The sequence below is a fragment of the Fukomys damarensis genome, unplaced genomic scaffold, assembly GCF_012274545.1.
Source record: "Fukomys damarensis isolate Sample0158 unplaced genomic scaffold, DMR_v1.0_HiC HiC_scaffold_27, whole genome shotgun sequence".
Lineage (NCBI taxonomy): Eukaryota > Metazoa > Chordata > Mammalia > Rodentia > Bathyergidae > Fukomys > Fukomys damarensis.
The window spans coordinates 14,456,411-14,476,649 of record NW_022900939.1 but is presented as its reverse complement, the minus strand read 5'-3'; the positions used below and the strand labels follow the sequence as shown (position 1 = coordinate 14,476,649).

Below are 20,239 nucleotides of genomic sequence, written 5' to 3'. Positions count from 1 at the left end.
TCTTTATAGATATAAATTTAACAAAAGGGTGTTGTGTAAAATAATCAGCTCAAAATAATCTACCAATGAGGAATATTTTGGGGTGGCATATTCTGGTTTCCTACAGTCATATTTTTGATGTATCATATTCTGAAATCCATAAAGTAAAGGAAGCTATTCATAAAAGACCAAATATTGTATGTCTACTTACATGAAGTGTCTAAAACAGGCAGGTTCATATGGAAAGTAAACTCATTGTCTAGGACTTCAAGGAAGGAGGAGGTTGTGACTGCTAGCACAGGGTTTCATTTGAGATGGTAAAAGTGCTCTAAATTGATTATAATAGTTGTACAACTCTAAATGTAAAAAAATCTGTGAATTGCACACTTTAAACAGGAAAACTATAAGATGTGTGAATTATATCTCAGTAAAATTCTTGAGAGACAGCGAAAGAAATTACTGCTTTTTTTGACCCTTCGCTTGAAGTGTAAGCAGAGGTAGTGTTTTTCCTTTTCCTTGTCTAGACAGGCATGAGGGTCACAAAGCTGATATTAGCCTCTGGTGGGAAGAGGCATTGTACTAGTTATTAATAAGCTATGGCTCTGCACCCTCACCCTCCACCCCCAGTCTTCAGTGAGCTACAGCATTGATAGCTCTGTGAAACCTTGAGAAATCCTGTGTTCAGCTCCTCCATTTTTCAGGGTTTTGTTTTCTTTTGCTTTTTTGTTTTTCATCTGTAAAATAGAGACTAAAATTGCATACTTCATACGTTGTATAGGAAGATTGTCTGAAGTAATCCACGTAAAGTGCTTAGTATAATATCTTGTGAATGGTGACTGCTTCTGGCTTTCTCCTAGTTCTGAGAACCACCTTTCTTGCAGCAAAAGGGCACGAGGTGTGAGGGAGGCTTTCCCCTACAAAGTCTTGCTGAGAAGAATGAGCCATGTATATATAAATAACTAGATCCTTACTTTGATCAATTAACACTTCCCAGGATTAATGGCATTTATAGATTACAAGTTTTAAAGGGTCGTTGATACCTCTGAGTGATAATGGCATGCAAGTAGATAGAGTGAAAATCTCCACAGTTAGGATTTCTTGCTGTTGGCCAGCTGTCCTGTTCTGTTCCCATAGCCTGGCTCCAAGTACTGCCATTATGCTTATCATAGCTCTAGTGCTTGCGCAGGTCAGGGATGATACATATGCCTTTGAAGTATGCTTCTGTTGTGTCCGTATGTATTTCCAATAGAAATAAGAAATCAATGCATTGAAGCAGTTATGTTTATTGTTTTGGAGCAAACTCTGAAGTTAGCAAAACTGCCTGCTGCCAAATTAAAAGAAAAATTGAAGCTAAGTCACATTTAAGAAACACATTAGGAGGCCTGGGGATTTAGCTCAGTATTTCCACTGCCTGCCTCACAAATGCAAGGTCCTGAGTTCAATCCGGTACATGCCCCCAAAAGAAACACATCAGGACATCTGTTCTCATTTTAAATACTACTAAGATTCTTAGTTCCCTTCCAGCCTTCTCTTTACTTTCTTGTTGGGTCTCTGTCTCCTAATTGAACCAACTGCATATTGAGCATAAGTTATTAATTAATTTATTTATTATTTTGAGACAGGGTCTTGCTATGTAGTCCAGGTTGGCATTGAACTCACTGTGGACTCCAGGCTGGCCTTGCACTCTTGACAATCCTCCTGACTCAGCTTCCTGAGTTCTGGGATTACAGGTGTGTGCCACCCCACCCAGCAGGGCATACTATGTTAAAACTAAGGTGAACATGGCTTTGAGTTGCCTGGTGGGCTGCTGCATTGTTAGAAAGCAAAGGGATGGAGCATTAGATGGTGTAATAAAATTAACACATTGTAATGCCATTCTCCCCCCTGCTCTACCTTCTCAGTGCTCTGTCAGGAGACTTGATAATGTACTGCACTCTGCCAAAGCTTGGAGGGCTGATTAAATGGCTGACATGGAGAGGGGAGTGGAGTTGTCAGGACTCCCCCATAGCCATGCTTTACATTTTTGGTGCTGGATTGTACTTGACATTTAATTTAGGAGTCTGGGTACCTAGATAAAAAACTTAACTGTGATAATAGTGATAAAACCACCTAGACTTTTATTTAAGGACCTACTTCTCTGCTGTCTCCTTCCTTCCCCTTCTCTCCCCGTTCCTGTCCCTTTTCCCCCTCCCCTCCCCTCCCCTATCCTTCCCCTCCCTTTTCTTGTTAGTTCAACATCTCATTCAGTTAGGACATAAAACAGGTTTGCTCAGCCAAAAAAGGTTTTTTCTTTGATATCATATGGTTAAACCTACAAAATGCAACTCTCAGTCTACTACAGTTCTGTATGTAGATGCTGGAATGTATATATAAATGTAAAATATGAGAACAGTAGTAGTCTCTATCTTAGTGGACTCTGAATTTAGCCCAAGGAGGAGATTCATTAGATCTTTGAAGTGGCAAAGGAAATCCCGTTCAGTCCAATACCCTATTATTGTATGACTTTTGTTTATTTCTGGAGCAGGTGAAAGGTTCTGCAATATCTCCTTAATTTTTAACTGAGCCCAGTTAGTTAGACATTTATACATGAAGAAATGACGATTTAGGTAAAATGACTTTTCTAAGGTCCTAGGACCAAAGATACCTTTCTCTGATTTGTATATTGTGTATTAACAGTTGTAGGAAGTTAGTGATTTTTTTTGCCTATAGAGAATGGATTGGGAACAGTATACCAGTGTAGAAGTTGTTCAGATTTTCAGGGAGCAATTTAAGTTGAGTATGACATCCTATGCTTTTCTTATATGGGAAAGGAGCACAGAAGTTGGAGTCAGATGAGAAGAGTCTCCATCCTAGCACTTGTTACCTGTATCACTTCAATTTCATGCAAAAGTAGGATTAATGATATTTTTTTATTAATGAGTACCCTGAAAATGGAAATGTTTACTTTGTGGAGCCGGAGATTGAACCCAGACCTCAAGCATGCTAGGCTACCATTGAGCCACATCCTCAGGCCCCAAAGTAGAAATTCTTGAGATAAATGCTGGAGGATCATTTGCTACCACAGCCATTAGGGACCTGAAAAATATTTTAGCAAGTATAGTTAATGAGCCCTTTGGTTCTTGGATAAGTAAGTTTATAAGCTCCCCAAGGGGAAAGAATAGGGTTTCAGTCTACATAGGCAAGGACATAGGCCAAGAGTCAAGCTGTGAAGTTGAGAAGCCTACTGTGCCCATAGACTGTGTGTGGATGCTGAGGAATAAATAACCTGTCCTTTCTGTTCTGTCTGTGTTTTGTTTCTGTATCATGAGGATAATACTAGAATGGAGGCAAGGAGCCTCTGTATTGATGACCTTATTCTTCAATGCCCGAGGTGTATAAGAAAATACTTTGTTTCCTGGGGAAAGTAGAATCTGAACTCCCAGGCTCAGAGGCTGTTTCTTTCCTTTAGGAAAGCTTGTTGGGGGCTCTTTGTGTATGCCCAGTGAGAACCATATAGAAACACAGTAATTGTCCAGTTACTATTGTCTCTTGATCAGCAGAATACTATTGGTGGTCCTGTGTGCCTGGAGGGTACACATGGTTCTTTCTATGTATTATTTTATTTAAAGCTTAGAAAAAAAAATACCTTTGAGAATGATAACTGCACTATTTTACAAATGAATAAACTTTCACCTTTGTTGGGGTGAATCTTTCACCTTTATCTGTGAGCTTCACAAGCATAGAGTTGGCATATCAGTCCTCAAAATTATTTTTCTACCACTTCACACTCTATGGTCTTGACCACTGTGCCTCTGTTGCAAAGAAGACACAGAAGAAAAAATACCTATATCACAGTGCTGTTTGCTTGTATTCCTCCTGGTATGCAGTTATTTTGGCATTGTAGTTTCATTACTATACAAATAATGTGGCTTTGCAGAGAAGGTATTTGCATATAAAACTGGAATGGAGGTTGAGAGGTAAGTTTTGTTTTAAAATTGCTTTAGTCTTCAACAGGTAAGAGTAGACCTTTGTTTATTCAAGTGTAACAGGTTTAAAATAGAATAAATTCATATACTTGCCTCCTCAAACTTGTAGTATCTGTTTCTGTTTCTTACTTCCTGTACAGTAGCTCCTGAAGCAGAAGCTTTTTTACTTTATACTAGGTTTGGCTGTAAAGAAAACAGAAAAACAAGATGGAAAAGATGTTCTTGGTCTTAGTCTATCCGTACACTCCTGTGTATCTCTGGGGACTCATTCTTCTACTTTCACATTCCTACAGTGTGGGTCACCTAGAATTTTTTAGATTTAGGAAAAACGGTACTCAGAAATTTGTGATTGTTGCCTTTATTGTTATCCTAGTGCCGGGCCAAGACAAACATCGTAAGAGCAAGCAATAGTGTTGAGTCAAGTGATCCCATAATTCCCTGTGAACTTCTTTCAGGTACATCCAGTGTGATGCTGTGTCACTGGGTTACACATCGGTTTGTCATGGCAATAAACTCATAGCAGCTAACAGCATGAACAAGCAGCCCTGGAAAGAAAGGATGCTTGACAGCAGTGCCACAACCATAGTGGTTAGATCTCTGTCTTTCTCCCTAAAACTTGCTCATCACTCACCTGTCTCAGAGCACACAGTTGCTATCTACTTCATAACTAATTAGCAGATTTATTTTAAGTGCCTATCAGGCTTCTTCAAGTACAGTACCTCCAGGAAGCATGATCCTGCGTCTCTAATACTATGAATGTGTGTACTTGTGTTTATATGGACATGTATTTTTATGTTTTTATGATGAGCGAGAACCTTGAATGCAGAGAGATTCAGATATGTAGGGTTGTATATGTGAAGGTGTTAAGGAACAATAGTAAAATTTATGGTTTCAGGAAGAAGTAAGGCAAATAGAGAAAGGATGGAAGGTTCTGACTAAAACTTGCAGTTCCTATTTGAGAGAATGTGATTCTGGAAGTCAAAGATATAAGGCAAGCCAGACTATGTGAGTCAGAGCTAAGATCTAACTACCAACATGGAGGAAATGAGAGGTACGTACATGTAGTCTCTACGACTGAATGAGTCAAAGAGAGAATTTGAGATCAGGATCAGTGAGCTAAGAATATAGGGCCAAAAAGAGAGGAGGAAAGAGAAAAAATTGTCCAAGAAGATACTTTAGGTAGAAGCAGAGCCCAACCAATTTCTTCAAATCACTCAGTATCTCTTTGTGGTTTAGAATTTTGTTTCAGCAAGTTAGTGGTACAGTGAGGAGTAAGACTGGATTAAAGGGTTTAGATGGGATAGGCAGGCAAGGTTAAAACGGAGCAATAAAGAATGACTCTAGATAGTGGAAAGCAGTGGGAGAGGGATGCAAAAAAAGAAGAAGGTTTTCATAGATATGGAGGACATTTCTTTTTCATTCAGCCTGGTGGAAGGCCAGGTTAGGAGGGATGGCTCCTGCCGTTCAGTCAGAGAGTATTCCCCACTGTCTGGTGCAAGGCTCTGGGCAGTATCCCCTCTGGGAGGAAGTTAGGAGAGGTCTTATCTAGGAGGAGAAAACTGGCTTCAGAATTTGTAACCTAAATTGTGGTATTATTAATCTAGAATTAGAGTACTTGTAATCTAAGAACTAGAGTACTTGTAATCCCACTACTGAGAGATAACCACTTTTCCATCATTTTAATGTCTTTATTATTATCTGTTGTAATAAAAAATGTAATAATATTATAATATTATAATAAAAACAACTGCATCTGTACATAGCATTCTTGCTTCTTTGAGAGGATTCTTGGAGTAACTAAGTGGATAACTGCGATAGAGATCTCATGCCCTTGATAAAATCGGGGTGCTTAAAGGAAGTGAATATACAAGTAGCTACTTTTTCCTGGAGGCTTCTAATGAAGTTAAGAAAGATGGTTAAAGGGAGAGTTTAAATGTTCACTTCAGTAAATATCTACCATTCTTATCACCCTGCTGTAAAACCCAAGTAAGTCAGGCTCCCAATTAGGTCACTAAAAGTGATGTATCACTGAGATGTTGGTGATAGGCTACAGGTCAGAGTTCATGTCTGCTGTTGTTCCTCAGCGACTTGATAATTTTTCTAGCCTAGAAAGTGGACAGCTGTTTTATTCTTAGATAGTTGTTCCAGACATGATAAGATAGAGGGCCTGATGTCTTGCCTCCTTTGAGGAAGACCTCTGTCTTCCTTGCTGATGAAGCTCTTCCCTCGCCTGGCCTCCTGCGAGCCTGGCTGCAGTCTCCAGGGAACTCTCTTTGAACACAGTGTCAGAATAAATGTAGAATCTCAGCTTTGAGCTGCCCAACTTCAGAGTTGATGTGGATACTGGCAAGTTGGGAGAACACTGCTCCTGGAGTGAGGACAGTTTTGTAGCATTGAAAATGTTCTATTTCCTGCCTGTTTTGTTGTTATCTATTTAAAATAATGGCCATTCACATGAGAAGTGAGGAAGTGTACTTTTCAGGAAAGGCATTTAGAGTCATCACTCTCTATTTCTTGTACTCCCCAATTTTAAAAAAATCATTTCTGGTGTGGCCTCTTTTAAACCTTGCAAGAATTTTGGCTAATAGGCAAATTTTGATCATTGTAAACTTAGATGCTTTGCTTTTGTGTAACTTCCTGTTCCTGACCCTCAGCCATCTTTTTCAGCAGTACATTTCTGAAAAAGATCTTTCTTAAGCCATGATGCTTTCTAGCCAGTATGCTTCTCGTTTTTATAATCTGCCTCTAATTTAAAAAAGGAAATAAAACCTTGGTTTCCTACCGGCCAGCAAGCTAGAAGTTACTGGCTTACAGCCCATGTCAGATATATTGAGTGGGTGTTGTTTTTAAGTAGGAGCTTCTTAATTCAAGGTTTTATGTGTTTAATTATGTATGTGTAAAGTGCCAGTCTGAGTGCCTCTTGGGTTTGATCTAGTTTGGAATTATTAAATACAAGAGTATATAGAAAGTACCATGGGATAAGATTTAACTCTTAGATGTAAATACTTTATCCCAAGCTTCACTTGGGGGAATGACATCCCAGTGGGGATCACAAGAGAATCATTAACTGAGGAAACATCTCAATTAGGAAGAAATGAACTTGAAGACCCTGAACCAGTCAGAAAGGGATCATTACAGGTAATATGTTGTAACAAAAAGCACACTGGGCTGTACCAGAGGAAATTTTCTAAATGTGATTTTATGAATGTTATTTCCCTACATAAGCCACCAAATTTCTCAAATTACAATGCTATATTTGAGTAATTTCAGTAAAATACTGCATTTAAGTAAAACATAATATTTAACTTTAATGCAACTGTAATAAAGATACAATTCCTTGCTTGTAAGTGAGGGGGCTGAAGGTTTTGACAACTTGGAGGTCAGTTGGCCAAATGGAGGAGGTTCCTTTTAAGATTTCATTTATGTTGCGGATGAGGTCACTCACATGAGATTTCCCTGGAGATACTGTAGAGTGCTCTAGGAAGTTCTTCAAAGTGGGGGAGGGGTTTCTTTTAATCAGAACAGTTTCCACTTTGTGCTTTACTGCATTACATTCTGAGGTTCTACACTAAGATTTTGTTCAGAGTGAGAAAGTTCTTTGGCTTTAAAAATATTTGACAGTTACTAGTAGATGCTGCATAAAAGCCTTTCACATCACCAGATTCATCATTGGGTAGTTCATCCAGCTCTCTCAATATGTAGAATTTTCTCTTTGTGTGTAACATCACATGTTGTTAGAGTCAAGAGAGTAAGTATCATTCTCACTTCTGTGGAACTGTTAGGCTGAATAGATAACAAGAAGCCCACTTGGAAATGATGCCAGGGCTTCACATAGCAGACCAATATGAAATGCCTACTGCTTTTGGAGAACAGCAAAGTTTTTAGCGAGGTGGAATTTTGATGGCAAGGAAATGAATGTGGAAAGGGCTTTTTGAAAGCAGGTGTTCATTTACTGAGCATCTAGCCTTCTACTTCCCCAGCTTCCCACAGTATCTTTTCTTTGAGCTCTTGAGTTTGGATGGATGCTGTGATACACATGATTGTTCTTAGAATTTTGGTCTAGGTTTTAGAAAACCTATTTGTTAGTGTGGGAGTAGAAAGGTGGCTTAACTTTTAAAATAGATTATGGTAGATTATTTTGTGTTCAATTCTTTCTCATTTGTGGTCTTCTCTGTATAAGTGAAAGTGTCATGTTGAAAGAGCTATGTAAACAACAGGATATAGAAAATTTAATTTTTAACACCTACATTAACTCACCTCCTGCTGTCTGGTCCACAGTTTTCCTGATTGATGTCAGCTTCCTAACTCTGAATCACATGTGTATATGCAATCTAGTGAAATAGTCAGTTTTTATTATGTTCCCAGTTTTTAGTCACTTGGAACCATTAAGAAAGATTAGCAGTCATTCAGAAAAGTTTATCCCTTAATAAAATTTTCCAGGTTTGGTCTCCAAGAGAAGGTCATAGATCATTTAAGACCTAATGCATTTCAAGTGTAAAAATCCATTGGTTGGTGATCACTATCATGCATACATAGCAAAACCAAAATATATACAGTAAAAATAAAAAGGAATTACAGAATTTCTAGGGACATAAGTAACATTTATTATTTTCTCTTTCCTTTTTTTCTATCACCAGGGAGAGCACCTGTAAAGAGCATATGTATTCCTGAGGGTTTATGTCACTTAGGCATTTGTTATATGGCAGTGGATACTTGTCATACAGGCCACCTTCTGCATTGACATTGTATTGCTATATTACAGAAGCTGCTAAAAATATCACATTTCTTTCTGGTTTTGCAGCAATTAACACCCCACCACCACCTTCAGTCTTTCACTTCCTCAGTCTTCTTGCCTAGGTTTTCCTGGTTGGATTTCCTTTCTGATAAACTGTTCTCTTAGATACCAGATTAAGAACAAGATTGAAGTCTTTCTCTCTCCCACAAGTTTCCAGCTATGTCTATTTTCTTATCTATAAAAGAGGAAGAAAAATTAGATGACAACTGCTTTCTCTTCCACATCTAAAATCTTCTTTTGGTCTTTACCTTTTTATCTGTAGTTCTGTCTTCCCTTGCTCCCTATCTCAGCTTCTGATAGATAGCTGTATATAAATATTCATAAAGCTGGGTGTAGCTCATTGGTAAAACTTACTTAGTATGTGCAGTAATGTGGGTTCAATCCCCAGTACTGCCAAAGACAAAAATAAACTTTTAAAAATACTTATAAAAAAAGCATGGTTGTGAGGAAACCTCAATAAATGCAGTTGCTGACAAGATTTGGAGTGTTCAGAAGTTGTAATTTTGATAGTTTGTTTGCCTTTTATATACGTTAGCCAAATATAACTTACAGTTGTATCTTGTTTGTAGAATACAGTTGTAAAATAAAACAATGACATTTTAACCTATCAAAGAGTGAAAAAGTTTTATTATCCAGTATTGGTGAAATATAGAAATGCTTAATTTCTACGTTGTTGTAGGAATCTAACTGTTGCATGGGTTTTTTTGGAGGGCAGTATCCAATATTTTTATGATGTGTAAAAAAACAGTGTGTAAATTTTAAAAATTTACTTCAGCAGAAGACACATTGCCATTTATCCGCCTCAAAATACTTCCCCTTGCTTTGCAAACATTAATCCCATTGTTCTTGCCACGTTCTGAAGCAGATCTGGAAATCCTCTTTCATGAGCGCCTTTGGCTTTAGTTGTGCTGTTTTGGCTGCCTTCGTGGCCTGAATCTATTCAAAACATTTACCTTTCATGGTCATTTTGGCTTTGGGGAAGAGCTGGAAGTTGCATGATAGCAGATCCAGTGGAGGATGAGGAACACCTTGTATGAGCACACCTTTCTGTTGGATGGCACTTGGCTTCAGCCCTGAGCTTATTTTTTGATCACACCTCATCAAATACTAACTAAATAAGACTTCCAGAACTGCTTCAGGAAGTGGGATAAGTGTGTTTGAAGCAAGGAGGTAGATTAATGATAATGTATCTTTCCCGGTTGTAAATATTTTAAATTTAAACATTCACTGTGTGTTTTGATCACAACTCATAGTTATAAATTGTATCAGTGACTTCTGAGGTCTCCAGAGAAATTTACATTTAAATATTAAGACACATATAGGGATGTTCATTGCTATATTGTTTGTAACACTGAAAATTTGGAAAGATACTTCTTTTCTAACAAGATAGGAATGGTTAAATAGGGTATTTTATGTATCTTCACCTTACGTATACTAAACATAATCGAAAGCATGAAGCTGATCCGTGTGTACTGTCATAAGTAAAAAAGCAAGGAACAGCACTAACTGTATTTCACTGTGGTACATTTGTGTAAAACCTACATAATTATCTGTATTCATATGTAACTATATAGAAAAATGGGGGAGAACGCATAAAACTGTTAACATTAATTAAAGAGAAAAGAGGAAGTACAATTTTATTATATATACATATCTGTTAAATTTCTTAAAAATAGCTATGTATTGCTGGTATAAAAATGAACCAAAGTGAAAAAGATAAGGAATTCATTCCTTAAGAATGAGAAGGAAAAAGCAGGAAATTTCTCAAAGATGCTAGAACACCATTTAAAGAATGTGCCCAAGACTTCGGAAGCAGATGAGGACCGTAGTTTATTTTAGGCCAGAGCTATCTAGCACTTTATAGTAGTAACTCTGCCCTTTTATTTCTTTGAATGTCCAGCTTACTGTTCTTCTCTGTGTTCTACAGGTAACTCGGGACCAGATGAAGGTGTTTATACAGCAGGAATTTAAGAAAGTTCAGAAAGTGATTGCTGATGAGGAGCAAAAGGCCCTTCATCTAGTGGACATCCAGGAAGCAATGGCCACAGCTCATGTGACTGAGATATTGGCAGACATCCAGTCCCACATGGACAGGTTGATGACACAGATGGCCCAGGCCAAGGAACAACTTGATACCTCTAATGAATCAGCTGAGCCAAAGGCAGAGGTAAATGAACTGCCCACTATCATTAGTAGTGGGATAAATAGGAAGAACTTGATTGCCATGTTTGTTAGTGGTGGAGATGCCCCTTTGTGATCCCTGATCATGAATTAATTGAAACCTTAGCTACAATTCTAAGTATTTCAACTGGTGTGGACCTAGTATGTAAATACAGTATTGGCTACCAGGACCTATACTTAGCAGCTAAACCTGGCAAAGTAAAGGAAAGTAGTCAGTGGAGCAGATACTAATCACAGTAAAAGAGAGAAGCCAGAAATCAGAATCAGAAAAGAGGGCAGTTTACACATCCCAGGTTGCAAAATGAGTGTGAATAAAGCCACTATAGAGATGAGAACTGGGCTGAAGGAGAGTAAATCAAGAAGCAGAGCACAAAGCAGGCCAGAATGAAAGGTTTTTTGACTTAATCTGTAAATCGTGAAAGGGTGCTTGACGCTGGATTTTATATGGAGTTAACTTTAAAAATTGTAATAACTGCTAGATTGAGTGGCATGTGGAGCCAGGTGTTGTAGGTCAGGCCTATAGTCCCAGCTACTCAGGAGGCCGAGAGGGAGGATCATTTGAGTCTTAAGCGTTTGAGACCAGCCTAAGCAATATACAAGCCCCTGTCTCAAGACAAAACAATAAAAGGGTGACATGTACCCTGGGACATTGTGAAGATAAAGATAAAAACCAGTGTGAGTGAAAGATAAAGGTAGATTTGAATCACTACAAATATTAGTTTTAACATGTTGCAAAATGGTAGAGGGGATCATTTTGTGGCTTAATAAAAAAGTTCAATCAGAGTTAACTCAGCAGATCAAGAGCATAACTCTCTCAAATTCCCCACAGACTCTCACATTTATTCTGTGTGTTGTTTAGGTGGTTCTTTCAAAAATAAAGATCTGATTTTTTTGTGAAATATCCCCTTTTATTTTTATTGCAAAGAATGAATTTAAGTCTCTTCACATCATTAACTGTCCTTTAGGCACCCCAACTGATGGAATTACTCTGAGGAATGTAAAAGCTGACAGAGGACTAGGATGGGAGCAAAGTAAGCTGTTAAAAATAAGTAGCATTCAGCTTGCTAGAGCATATTCAAAGAGCTGTTATTACCTAATAGCTTTTGTTCCAGTTAATCTGGTAATTTATTGGTTAGAGCAAATATCTAATACCTCTCTCACTTACGAGAGAAATGCTTTTTTTTTTCCTTTGCACAGAATGAAATATTTTTTAAAAATCACTTGGATATCGAATTTAGCCAGAGATTTCCTCACCTACATTTTATTACAAAAAATTTCAAACATAAAGCAAAGTTGACAGGACATTACAGATTATACCCATATACCTTACCACCTAGATTGTCATCCATTAACATTTTGCCATACTTGCTTCATGACGTTTCTGACCATCTTTCTAACTTTCCACTCATCAGTCAATTTTATTTTTAGCACTAAAGCAAAATGAAATTTCTGATTCTGAGTAAGAATCATGAACACATTCCATTTTATTCTTTCCACTGATTATAGCAAACATCTTTGGACAGAATTCACCAAAAGACTTTCAGAGGGGCAAAAAGATGTCATACTGACTGGAGAACTTGATAGTTAAAGGACTATAAGCCCTGAATTATCTGGAATTTTCTTTACTTCCTTTACATCCTGTCCCCTATGTTATGCAAACTGGAAACACTAGTGGATATAGACCCTCCCACAACCCCCCAAAAATCTCTTAAGAAAAGCCTGCTAGCTAGAGAGAATGCTTTTGTCTATAACTACCCATTCTAGAGATGAATACCAGGAAAAAGCTACCCTCCTCCTCAAGCCCCACTGACACTACTGTAGAGGCACTGATGGACTGAAAATCTGTTTTATACTCTCCTTTAGAGTAACAAGGTGTCTGTTTTCCATGAAGCCTGTGAGTGAAACTTTGCTTTCTGCCTTTACCATTAACCTTGTCAGTAATGAAAAGTGCTTGTCTTTCACACACCTGTGTGAAGAACTCTTTGTTCCTTCCTGCTGTAACAGCAAGGAAGTACTCCCCTCACCTGTGGAGACAGTAGCTAGAGTGAATAGCTCCTTCCTCTTCCCCGTACATTAACTAGACCTTGCTCTTCCCTTACTGGCTCAGTGGCTGCGACTTTTATCTTCCACCCCTGCCCTGTAGTAATGACTTGGTGCCTCTCTTTTTCTTCAGCAAGCTCTGTTGAGACTGTCGAGTGAAGGGTTATCATCTGAGTGGGGCACACAAGAATAGCACTGCAGAAGCTTTGTAAACTGATGTGACATTTAAACCATAAGCTTCAAAAAGTGATCCAAAATATGTATTTGGAAACTAAACAGGTTGACTACCTGCCAAATTAAGTTTAAATACCCTGTTATTATCATGAATATATCCTCCACGTATCATAAATATATCCTCAATATAGCCAGAATACAGTCTCAATCACTCATTATACAATAAAAATCTCATTTTAAATGAGAAATATATGCCAATACCAAGATGAAACAAGTGTTGGGATTATCAAACAAAGAAAAAATTGTCATAAAAGTGTCTCAGTGAACATTTACAAACACCCTGGAAACAAATGAAAAACAAAATAGCAGCAAAGAAATAGGAGATATGAAAAAGAACCAAATGAAAAATTTTGAACTGAAAAATACAGTAACTGGCATCAAAAAATTTGCTGCAAGTGCTCACTGGCAAATTTGAGATGACAGAAGAAAACAAATTTGTGAATGTGGAGATAATTTAATGTTGATTGAATCTAAACAGCCAAGAAAAAAGGTTGAAAAATAATTGAACTCAGCTTCTGGGAACTGTGGGGCAATAATGAAAGATCTGATACATATATAACAAGAGGAATGAGGGGCTAAAACAGACACAAAGAAATAATTGTTCAAAATTTCCAGCATTTGATCCAAAGACATAAACCTATAGATTTAAGAGGCTAAGTGAACCCAAACAGGATAAAATCTTGAGAAATCAATTCCCAGAAACATAAAAATCAAACTTACAAAACTAAAGAGAAAAAAAAATCTTGAAAGCAGAGCTCTAAAGAGAAATAACATATTACCTGTGGGAAGCAACAATTTGAATGAACATGGTATATGGCTCCATTTCTAAGTCTTTGATTTATATGCTCCTAGAAATTAATTTGGATACAATCTTCATTTAAAGGCTTTCAGTGGCTTTTGTTAAAGTTATTTTTAGGTCTTTAATTTTTTGATACTACTGAAAGAATTGCTTTTAAATTTTAGTTTTTGAGACTTTTCATGCTATACACCACCCCCCTTTGGACACTGGGTTTTGCCATATTGCCTGGCCAGCCTCAAACTCAAGCAATCCTCTTGCCTCTGCATTTTGAGTAGCTGGAGTTACAAGCATCTACCTCTCACACAGCTTACAGTTCATTTTTATGTATTAACATTTTATTTCTTAACCTTGCCAAATTTGTCTTTCAGTTATAATAGTGGTTTTACAGATACTTTGGGCCCTTATACATCAGCATTCATGTCATCTGTAAACATCTTCTTTTCCAATCTCTCTGCCAGTAACTTTGTTTTCTTGCTTTGTTGCAGTGTCTAGAACAATGATGGAGAATCCTGTAAAGATGTCAGTGATAACAAACAACCATGGCACATGTGCCCTAGGTTCACCACCACTGGTCTAGGGCCTTTGGATCAATGCCTGACATAAATAGTAAAAGTGGGCATCCTCGCTTGATCCCAGTTTTAGTGGAAAAGCATTCAGTATAATAAATGTGATGAGTTTTATAGATGCTTTTTATTAAATTGAAGAAACGCCCCCTCTGTTCTTAATGTGCTGAAGGGTTTTATCCTGATAATACTGCATTTTGTCAAATGTTTCTTCTGCAGCTATTGAAATGTCTTAGAGTTTTTTGTCCATTGTTTGGTTGTAATTATTAATTACACTAGTTAATTTTACAATATTTATCCAATGTTGCATTCTTGAGATAAACTCTGGGTTCACTTTTGGTAGTATTTTATTAAGGATTTTTATTTCTTTCTTCATAAAACAAAGGTACTTAAGTGCAAATTTTATATGTTTAGAATGTCATTGCCAACTTTTTGTATTAGGCTTATGTTGTCTTCATGTGACTTTCTCTTTTCTGCCAAATTTATTTACATCATCTTATAAAAATCTTCCTCAAAGTCAAGTATTAAAAATGTTTTCAAACTTTTTTCATTAATACAAAATAGTGTGTATTTTTATTAAGTCATGAGGATGCCCATCTTATGTCCAGTTTTTGAAAGGAGATTCTGATTTCAGTAATACTAGAAAAAGTTGTTTTAGAAGATAAAATAAAATGATATATGCATATCTTATGCATTTGTTTTAAACTTGAAATATATCTTTGTACATTTTTTTGATCCTGAGTCAAGGCATTTTCTTTGAAAATGTGGCTTACTTGGAGTTTCGTGACATATGTCTGGTATAAAGATCCAGCACATCTGTACTATACCATTTAAAATGTCCAGTTTTACTCTATACTGAAAGTTATACCACTTAAAGCAAGCTGAATGTTTGTTTCTGATATTTACATGTTTCATATACATTCAAAATTGTCACCAGTTTAAGTAACTCATTTTACTGAATTGTGTGGAAACAGTCAAATATCATGAAAGCAACAATTGTCTCCCTTGCATTCATTTTTTGTTATTTAAGTAAATGTGTCATTATAATTTCAAGTTCAGCTGAATAAACAGGTTTGCAATTAAAGTTGTTTGGATCATAGTGAGCAACATTTCCACTAGTGGAAGTAGAAATGAGAAGTTGCCCTAAATTGTAACCCACCAACCAAAAACATTTAGGTTGTTTTAAGGAGGGATTTGGGAGCACTTCCAAATTTAAGAAGTCATCTAAATGGAAGTTAGTGTTTAATACACTCTCACTTCTAATATTCTTGAAATCAGAATTAACATAATAGGAAGAGGAATTAGTTTTAAATTCTGTTTTGTCTTGCCAATTCTCTTTGCCTATTTACTCTGTGCCTTGTGCTGCCTTTGGTGTAATGAATATAGAGATGAACAAAACATGGTTTTCATTCTCAAGGCGTGAAGAGGGAGAATCTAAATGCTAGCCTAGAAGGATGAACTCCAGATGTGAAGTTCAAAGGAGGACTATGCCACTCACACTCTTAATGAGGAAATGTCTGAGTAAGGTTTGCTCTTAGGGATAGGAATTACCTAGGATTTAGTGAAAAACATGTACATTTGGGGGAGCAGGAACTGCACATGCACATCTTATATTGGCAAGTTAGTGGTCATCTAAATGTCTGCTGACCTATTTAAAATGGCTCTTAAAATTCACGTGTGTGTATTTATTTCTTCATTCATTTATTCATACCTTCAGTGGTGAAATTCTCACCCTGGCCTTCCTCATGTTTTGTGACAGTGACTGCTGTTTTTGAAAAGAAAAATACATCTGTGAGCATCAGAAATGAATGAATATATGGCAGAACCTTTTACTCTGCCTTCTCTCCTTCCTCACTCTCCCCAATAACTTATTCATTATAATTCATAGGAAATAAGGTAATGAACACCATTTGTTGAACTCTTACAATGTACCAGGCGCTTGCTTAGTGTTTTTGTTTTTTGGGGTGGGGGGTACCAGGGATAGAACCCGGGCCCTTTTGCTTGCAAGGTAGGTGTGGGAACCACTGAGCTAAATCCCTGGCCCTAACTTGCTTGGTGTTTTACACAAATTTAATCATTTATTTCAATCTGTGTAGTGTCTCTTTGAGGTGAGAATTAGGATCTCCATATACAGATGAAGAAAGTGAATTTTGTTGGAATTAATTTATATAATTCAGAAATCCCATTGCACTAAAGTATGTGATTGTGAGGAGGACTTCCTGTAAATCATGGGAAAGAGTTTTAAGTACTTTTTCCATAAGGTTCTCCTTATGGCTTACAGGCTTGCACCTTGGCTTGCACCTTGGCAGTTTCCCTTTATCTGTGTTGTACTCTCAACTTCAGCTCTCAGCCTGGTCCCACGCCCCCTGCCCTTGATACACGCATATCCCCATTCCCTAGTTCCACAGAACTCATAGTTCTTTAAACAATAAATATTTTAAGTTGTCTTTGCTATTTCTCTTCCAGTGCTTTTCCCACTCTTCTCTGTTGTCAGCCTGTGAAAATTCTTATTCTTCAAATGCCAGTGTAAATATCACTTTCTCTGTGAAGTCCTCCCCAAGTTCTCAAGGAGAGGCAGTGTTCGTCATTTCCCTTTGACTCTCAAATCATTCTGTTTATGACTTTTTTAGATCCCTTAACATATTTGGCCATAGTTAATTTTCTTTCTGCCTGTTTCCTATGCTCCCGATGGGGAGTTTCAGGGTGGTTAGAGATCATTATGGATTTTTAAATCGGTAGCATCTACATATAGTAGCTTCTTCTGAATTACCACCCAAACTGATAAAAATGCTTTATTAAGTGTATTCTGTGTTTCAGGCACTGGGCTTGATTTTAAGAGTTATTTACTCCTCTTATCCATCTTATGATTACAAAGACAGTTATAGTCCCATTTTACAAAGTAGGAAATTAAAGTTAGGACAAATTGCTTTACTAGGGTAACATCACACGAGTGACAAAGTCAAGATTTGAACCCAGAATGTCTGATTCCCACTTCATTGTCCTTTTTATTAACAGTAATCATTCATTTATTCCTTCTCTGAGGAGTATAACCAAAGGTACATTCTCTATTGAGACCATCGCTGAATAACTATGGATGTGAAAGATACCATGTCACCAAAAGGATAAGTGAGCTCTTGGAAAAGGCTTAAGAGTCATCTGAAAGATATGGTTTGGTCATAGAAGGAGGCTCAAAGGAATCTGCTGTGATCGGCATGGATAAAGTTAGGTTGGGAGAATGCAATGCCTGGGAAAAATCACATTCACACATTATTTTTGCAGAGTGGACAAGAAAAAGAAAAGTCTGTGTTTGGTTAAAGAGTGATGTAGGTTATCTAATGCTAGAAATACCCTCTTATGGAGAAGAAAAGCCTAGGTTTAGATTAATCAGTTTGCCCAAGGGCACATACTTAAAAAGTATCAGACCTTCAGCTAGAATCCCAATTTTCCGAGTCCCAGTTTGGTACCCTTTCCACTTTAGTATGCTGTATATTAGAGTTGCTATGTTAATGTTTAGAGATAAAAATGCTAGACCATGGCAGAAGTGAGTCTTTAAAAGAAACAGCTTGATACTTTTGGAGCTGGTCAGCTTTTGCCTAAGACCTGCTGCTATTTTGGGACTCTCAGTTTGCCCAGAACTGAATACTGCCAGCCATACAAATAAAAAAGCGAGGCTATTATTTAGGCCTCCTAGGTCTGAGCATTCACTTCTCTGCTTGCAAGGACAAATTATTAGTTCATCTCTGCTGGGCAGCTTGAACATAAAAGTTTATACTAGACCTTATCTTAGTCCTTAGATATCCACCGGTGTCATTCTTTTAAATGTACAGTCTTTGCCTTCGGATTGGGAGAAGAGAGCAAGAAGAAAAAAATCTAAACATGTCTACCAGGGCTGAATCCTAATGCTGTTTCTTTCTTTTGTCTTTCAGGGCGATGAGGAAGGACCCAGGTAAGATCACATTATTATTACTGCTTGACTATTCTCAGAATTGAAGTAGAGTGACATTTGTGCCCTTTTAATGCCCCAGAAATATGGACAGCCAAGGAAATAGCACAAAAAGGGATCTCCATCTTAAGCCAGGGCTTTGAAAATCTTATTTTTAAAGACTCCCATCTCCTTCACTAGCTGTTATCATTTCCTGTCTGTAACCTTCAGATAAAGGTACACTTGAAAGTTGTAATGACAGTGACTTTGCTTTATTCTTTAGCACATTCAGAATACCTTGTTAAGAAAAACTGCTATGCATGAATGGTAATTAAGGCTGTCAGGTGGACCCACTAAATAAACTTTTGCATTGTTCTCTTTTAATTTGAATTCGTTTTTTATTAATGAGCTCCAGATCCAATAGTCTTTATTTCTGATCCATAACATCTTTGTGTCTGACCGTAAGATACCACTACAATGAGTCCTGGGTCATAGGTACACAGAATTTTGTTTAGGGGGGAAAAAATGCCTTTGTGCTTTCTCTGCATCCACAGTTAGACTACATTTTAAAGTATATTTCATTATTGCCTCAGCCTTGCAGTGAACCTGGACTTTGGTTTACTTTTTCTGTATTTTGTTGAAGCAGTGCAAACAAACTCTTAAGAACTGCTGCAGTTGTGCCATCAACACAACTGAGGGGATTTTACCAAGTAAAATGTAACATCTAGACAGACCCTATCCATCAAGTAGGCTCAAAAACTGTTAGACGGAGCCATATCACAAAAGCCAGTCAGGCCACTGCAATTCAGATTTTATTTCTGTCAGAAGTACCTTCTTTCCAAACTTGAAGAGATTCTCAATGTGTAAAAAAACTGTTTTTCTCTACTTAAAATTAAGGCCATATCTTTTGGCATACCATCTTTCTCTGTGTCAGTAGACCCAAGGGGCTTCTGCAGAGACCAGGGTTTCTCAGAACTCAGTTGAATATCACTAATTTAGTTCAAGCACCTCATTAAAAGAATACCGGTGCCAGTATTTGGCACTTCTTTGCTTTTAATTTCAAACCAACAAACAAAATTACTTCTTTTTCCTTTTCCCTGCCCACATCCTGAGCTCCCTTCATAGTTAAGAAGTACCACACATTATCCCATAGTTCCATGTGCCAGTGCTTCCTTTCCTTGGAAACGGATTCTCATTCTTTACTCTGGAATGGCGAGGAACTATCCAGCTCCTTTTCTGCTATGGCTAAAGTCCCAGGTGGCCTGCTTTAAACTTAATTCCATCTTCTAGCCATTCTGACAAACAGCTTTCTTCTATGTTGTTTCTTCCCTCCTTCCCTCTGTCCCTGCCTCTCTTCCTTCCTATCTTCCTTCATTTATCCACTTAAAATATATTTGTATCCCTGCTATGTTTTAGGCACTATGCTTCATATGGGTAAATACAGTGAGTACAGGCAGGGATCTAACAAGCACTCATTGTGGGCAGTGTTGTGATAAGCCAAGTCCAGGCTGTGTACCCGGAACCATCTGGGTGATGAGGGGAGGCTAACCAGAAAAGGTTATACATAAACAGAGGTCTGAATGATAAGAAGGCAGGTAGAGGAAGAACAGGGTCACTTTTTGTAGGTAGATGAAAGAACCTTATAAAAGATCTTTATAAAGAAGAGTAGAAAAAGGAAAGCAGGAGCTCAGGTCAATTACTGTCATGTAGGCCTTCTAAAGGTACTGGAGTTCTATCCTGAAGTCAGCAGGAAGCCTTTAA

At 37.5% G+C, this 20,239-nt stretch overlaps 1 protein-coding gene across 3 annotated transcripts in view; it reads left to right on the top strand.

Annotated features, from left to right (window-relative positions):
* Nucleotides 1–20,239, top strand: part of Trim44 (tripartite motif containing 44) — a 109,889-nt gene that overhangs the window by 44,429 nt on the left and 45,221 nt on the right. For all 3 annotated transcript variants that reach the window (XM_010612569.2, XM_010612568.2, XM_033756489.1), the window contains exons 3-4: nt 10,667–10,906; nt 18,483–18,502. In XM_010612569.2, coding sequence (XP_010610871.1) covers nt 10,667–10,906; nt 18,483–18,502 — 260 coding nt within the window. The remainder of the gene's footprint in view (nt 1–10,666; nt 10,907–18,482; nt 18,503–20,239) is intronic.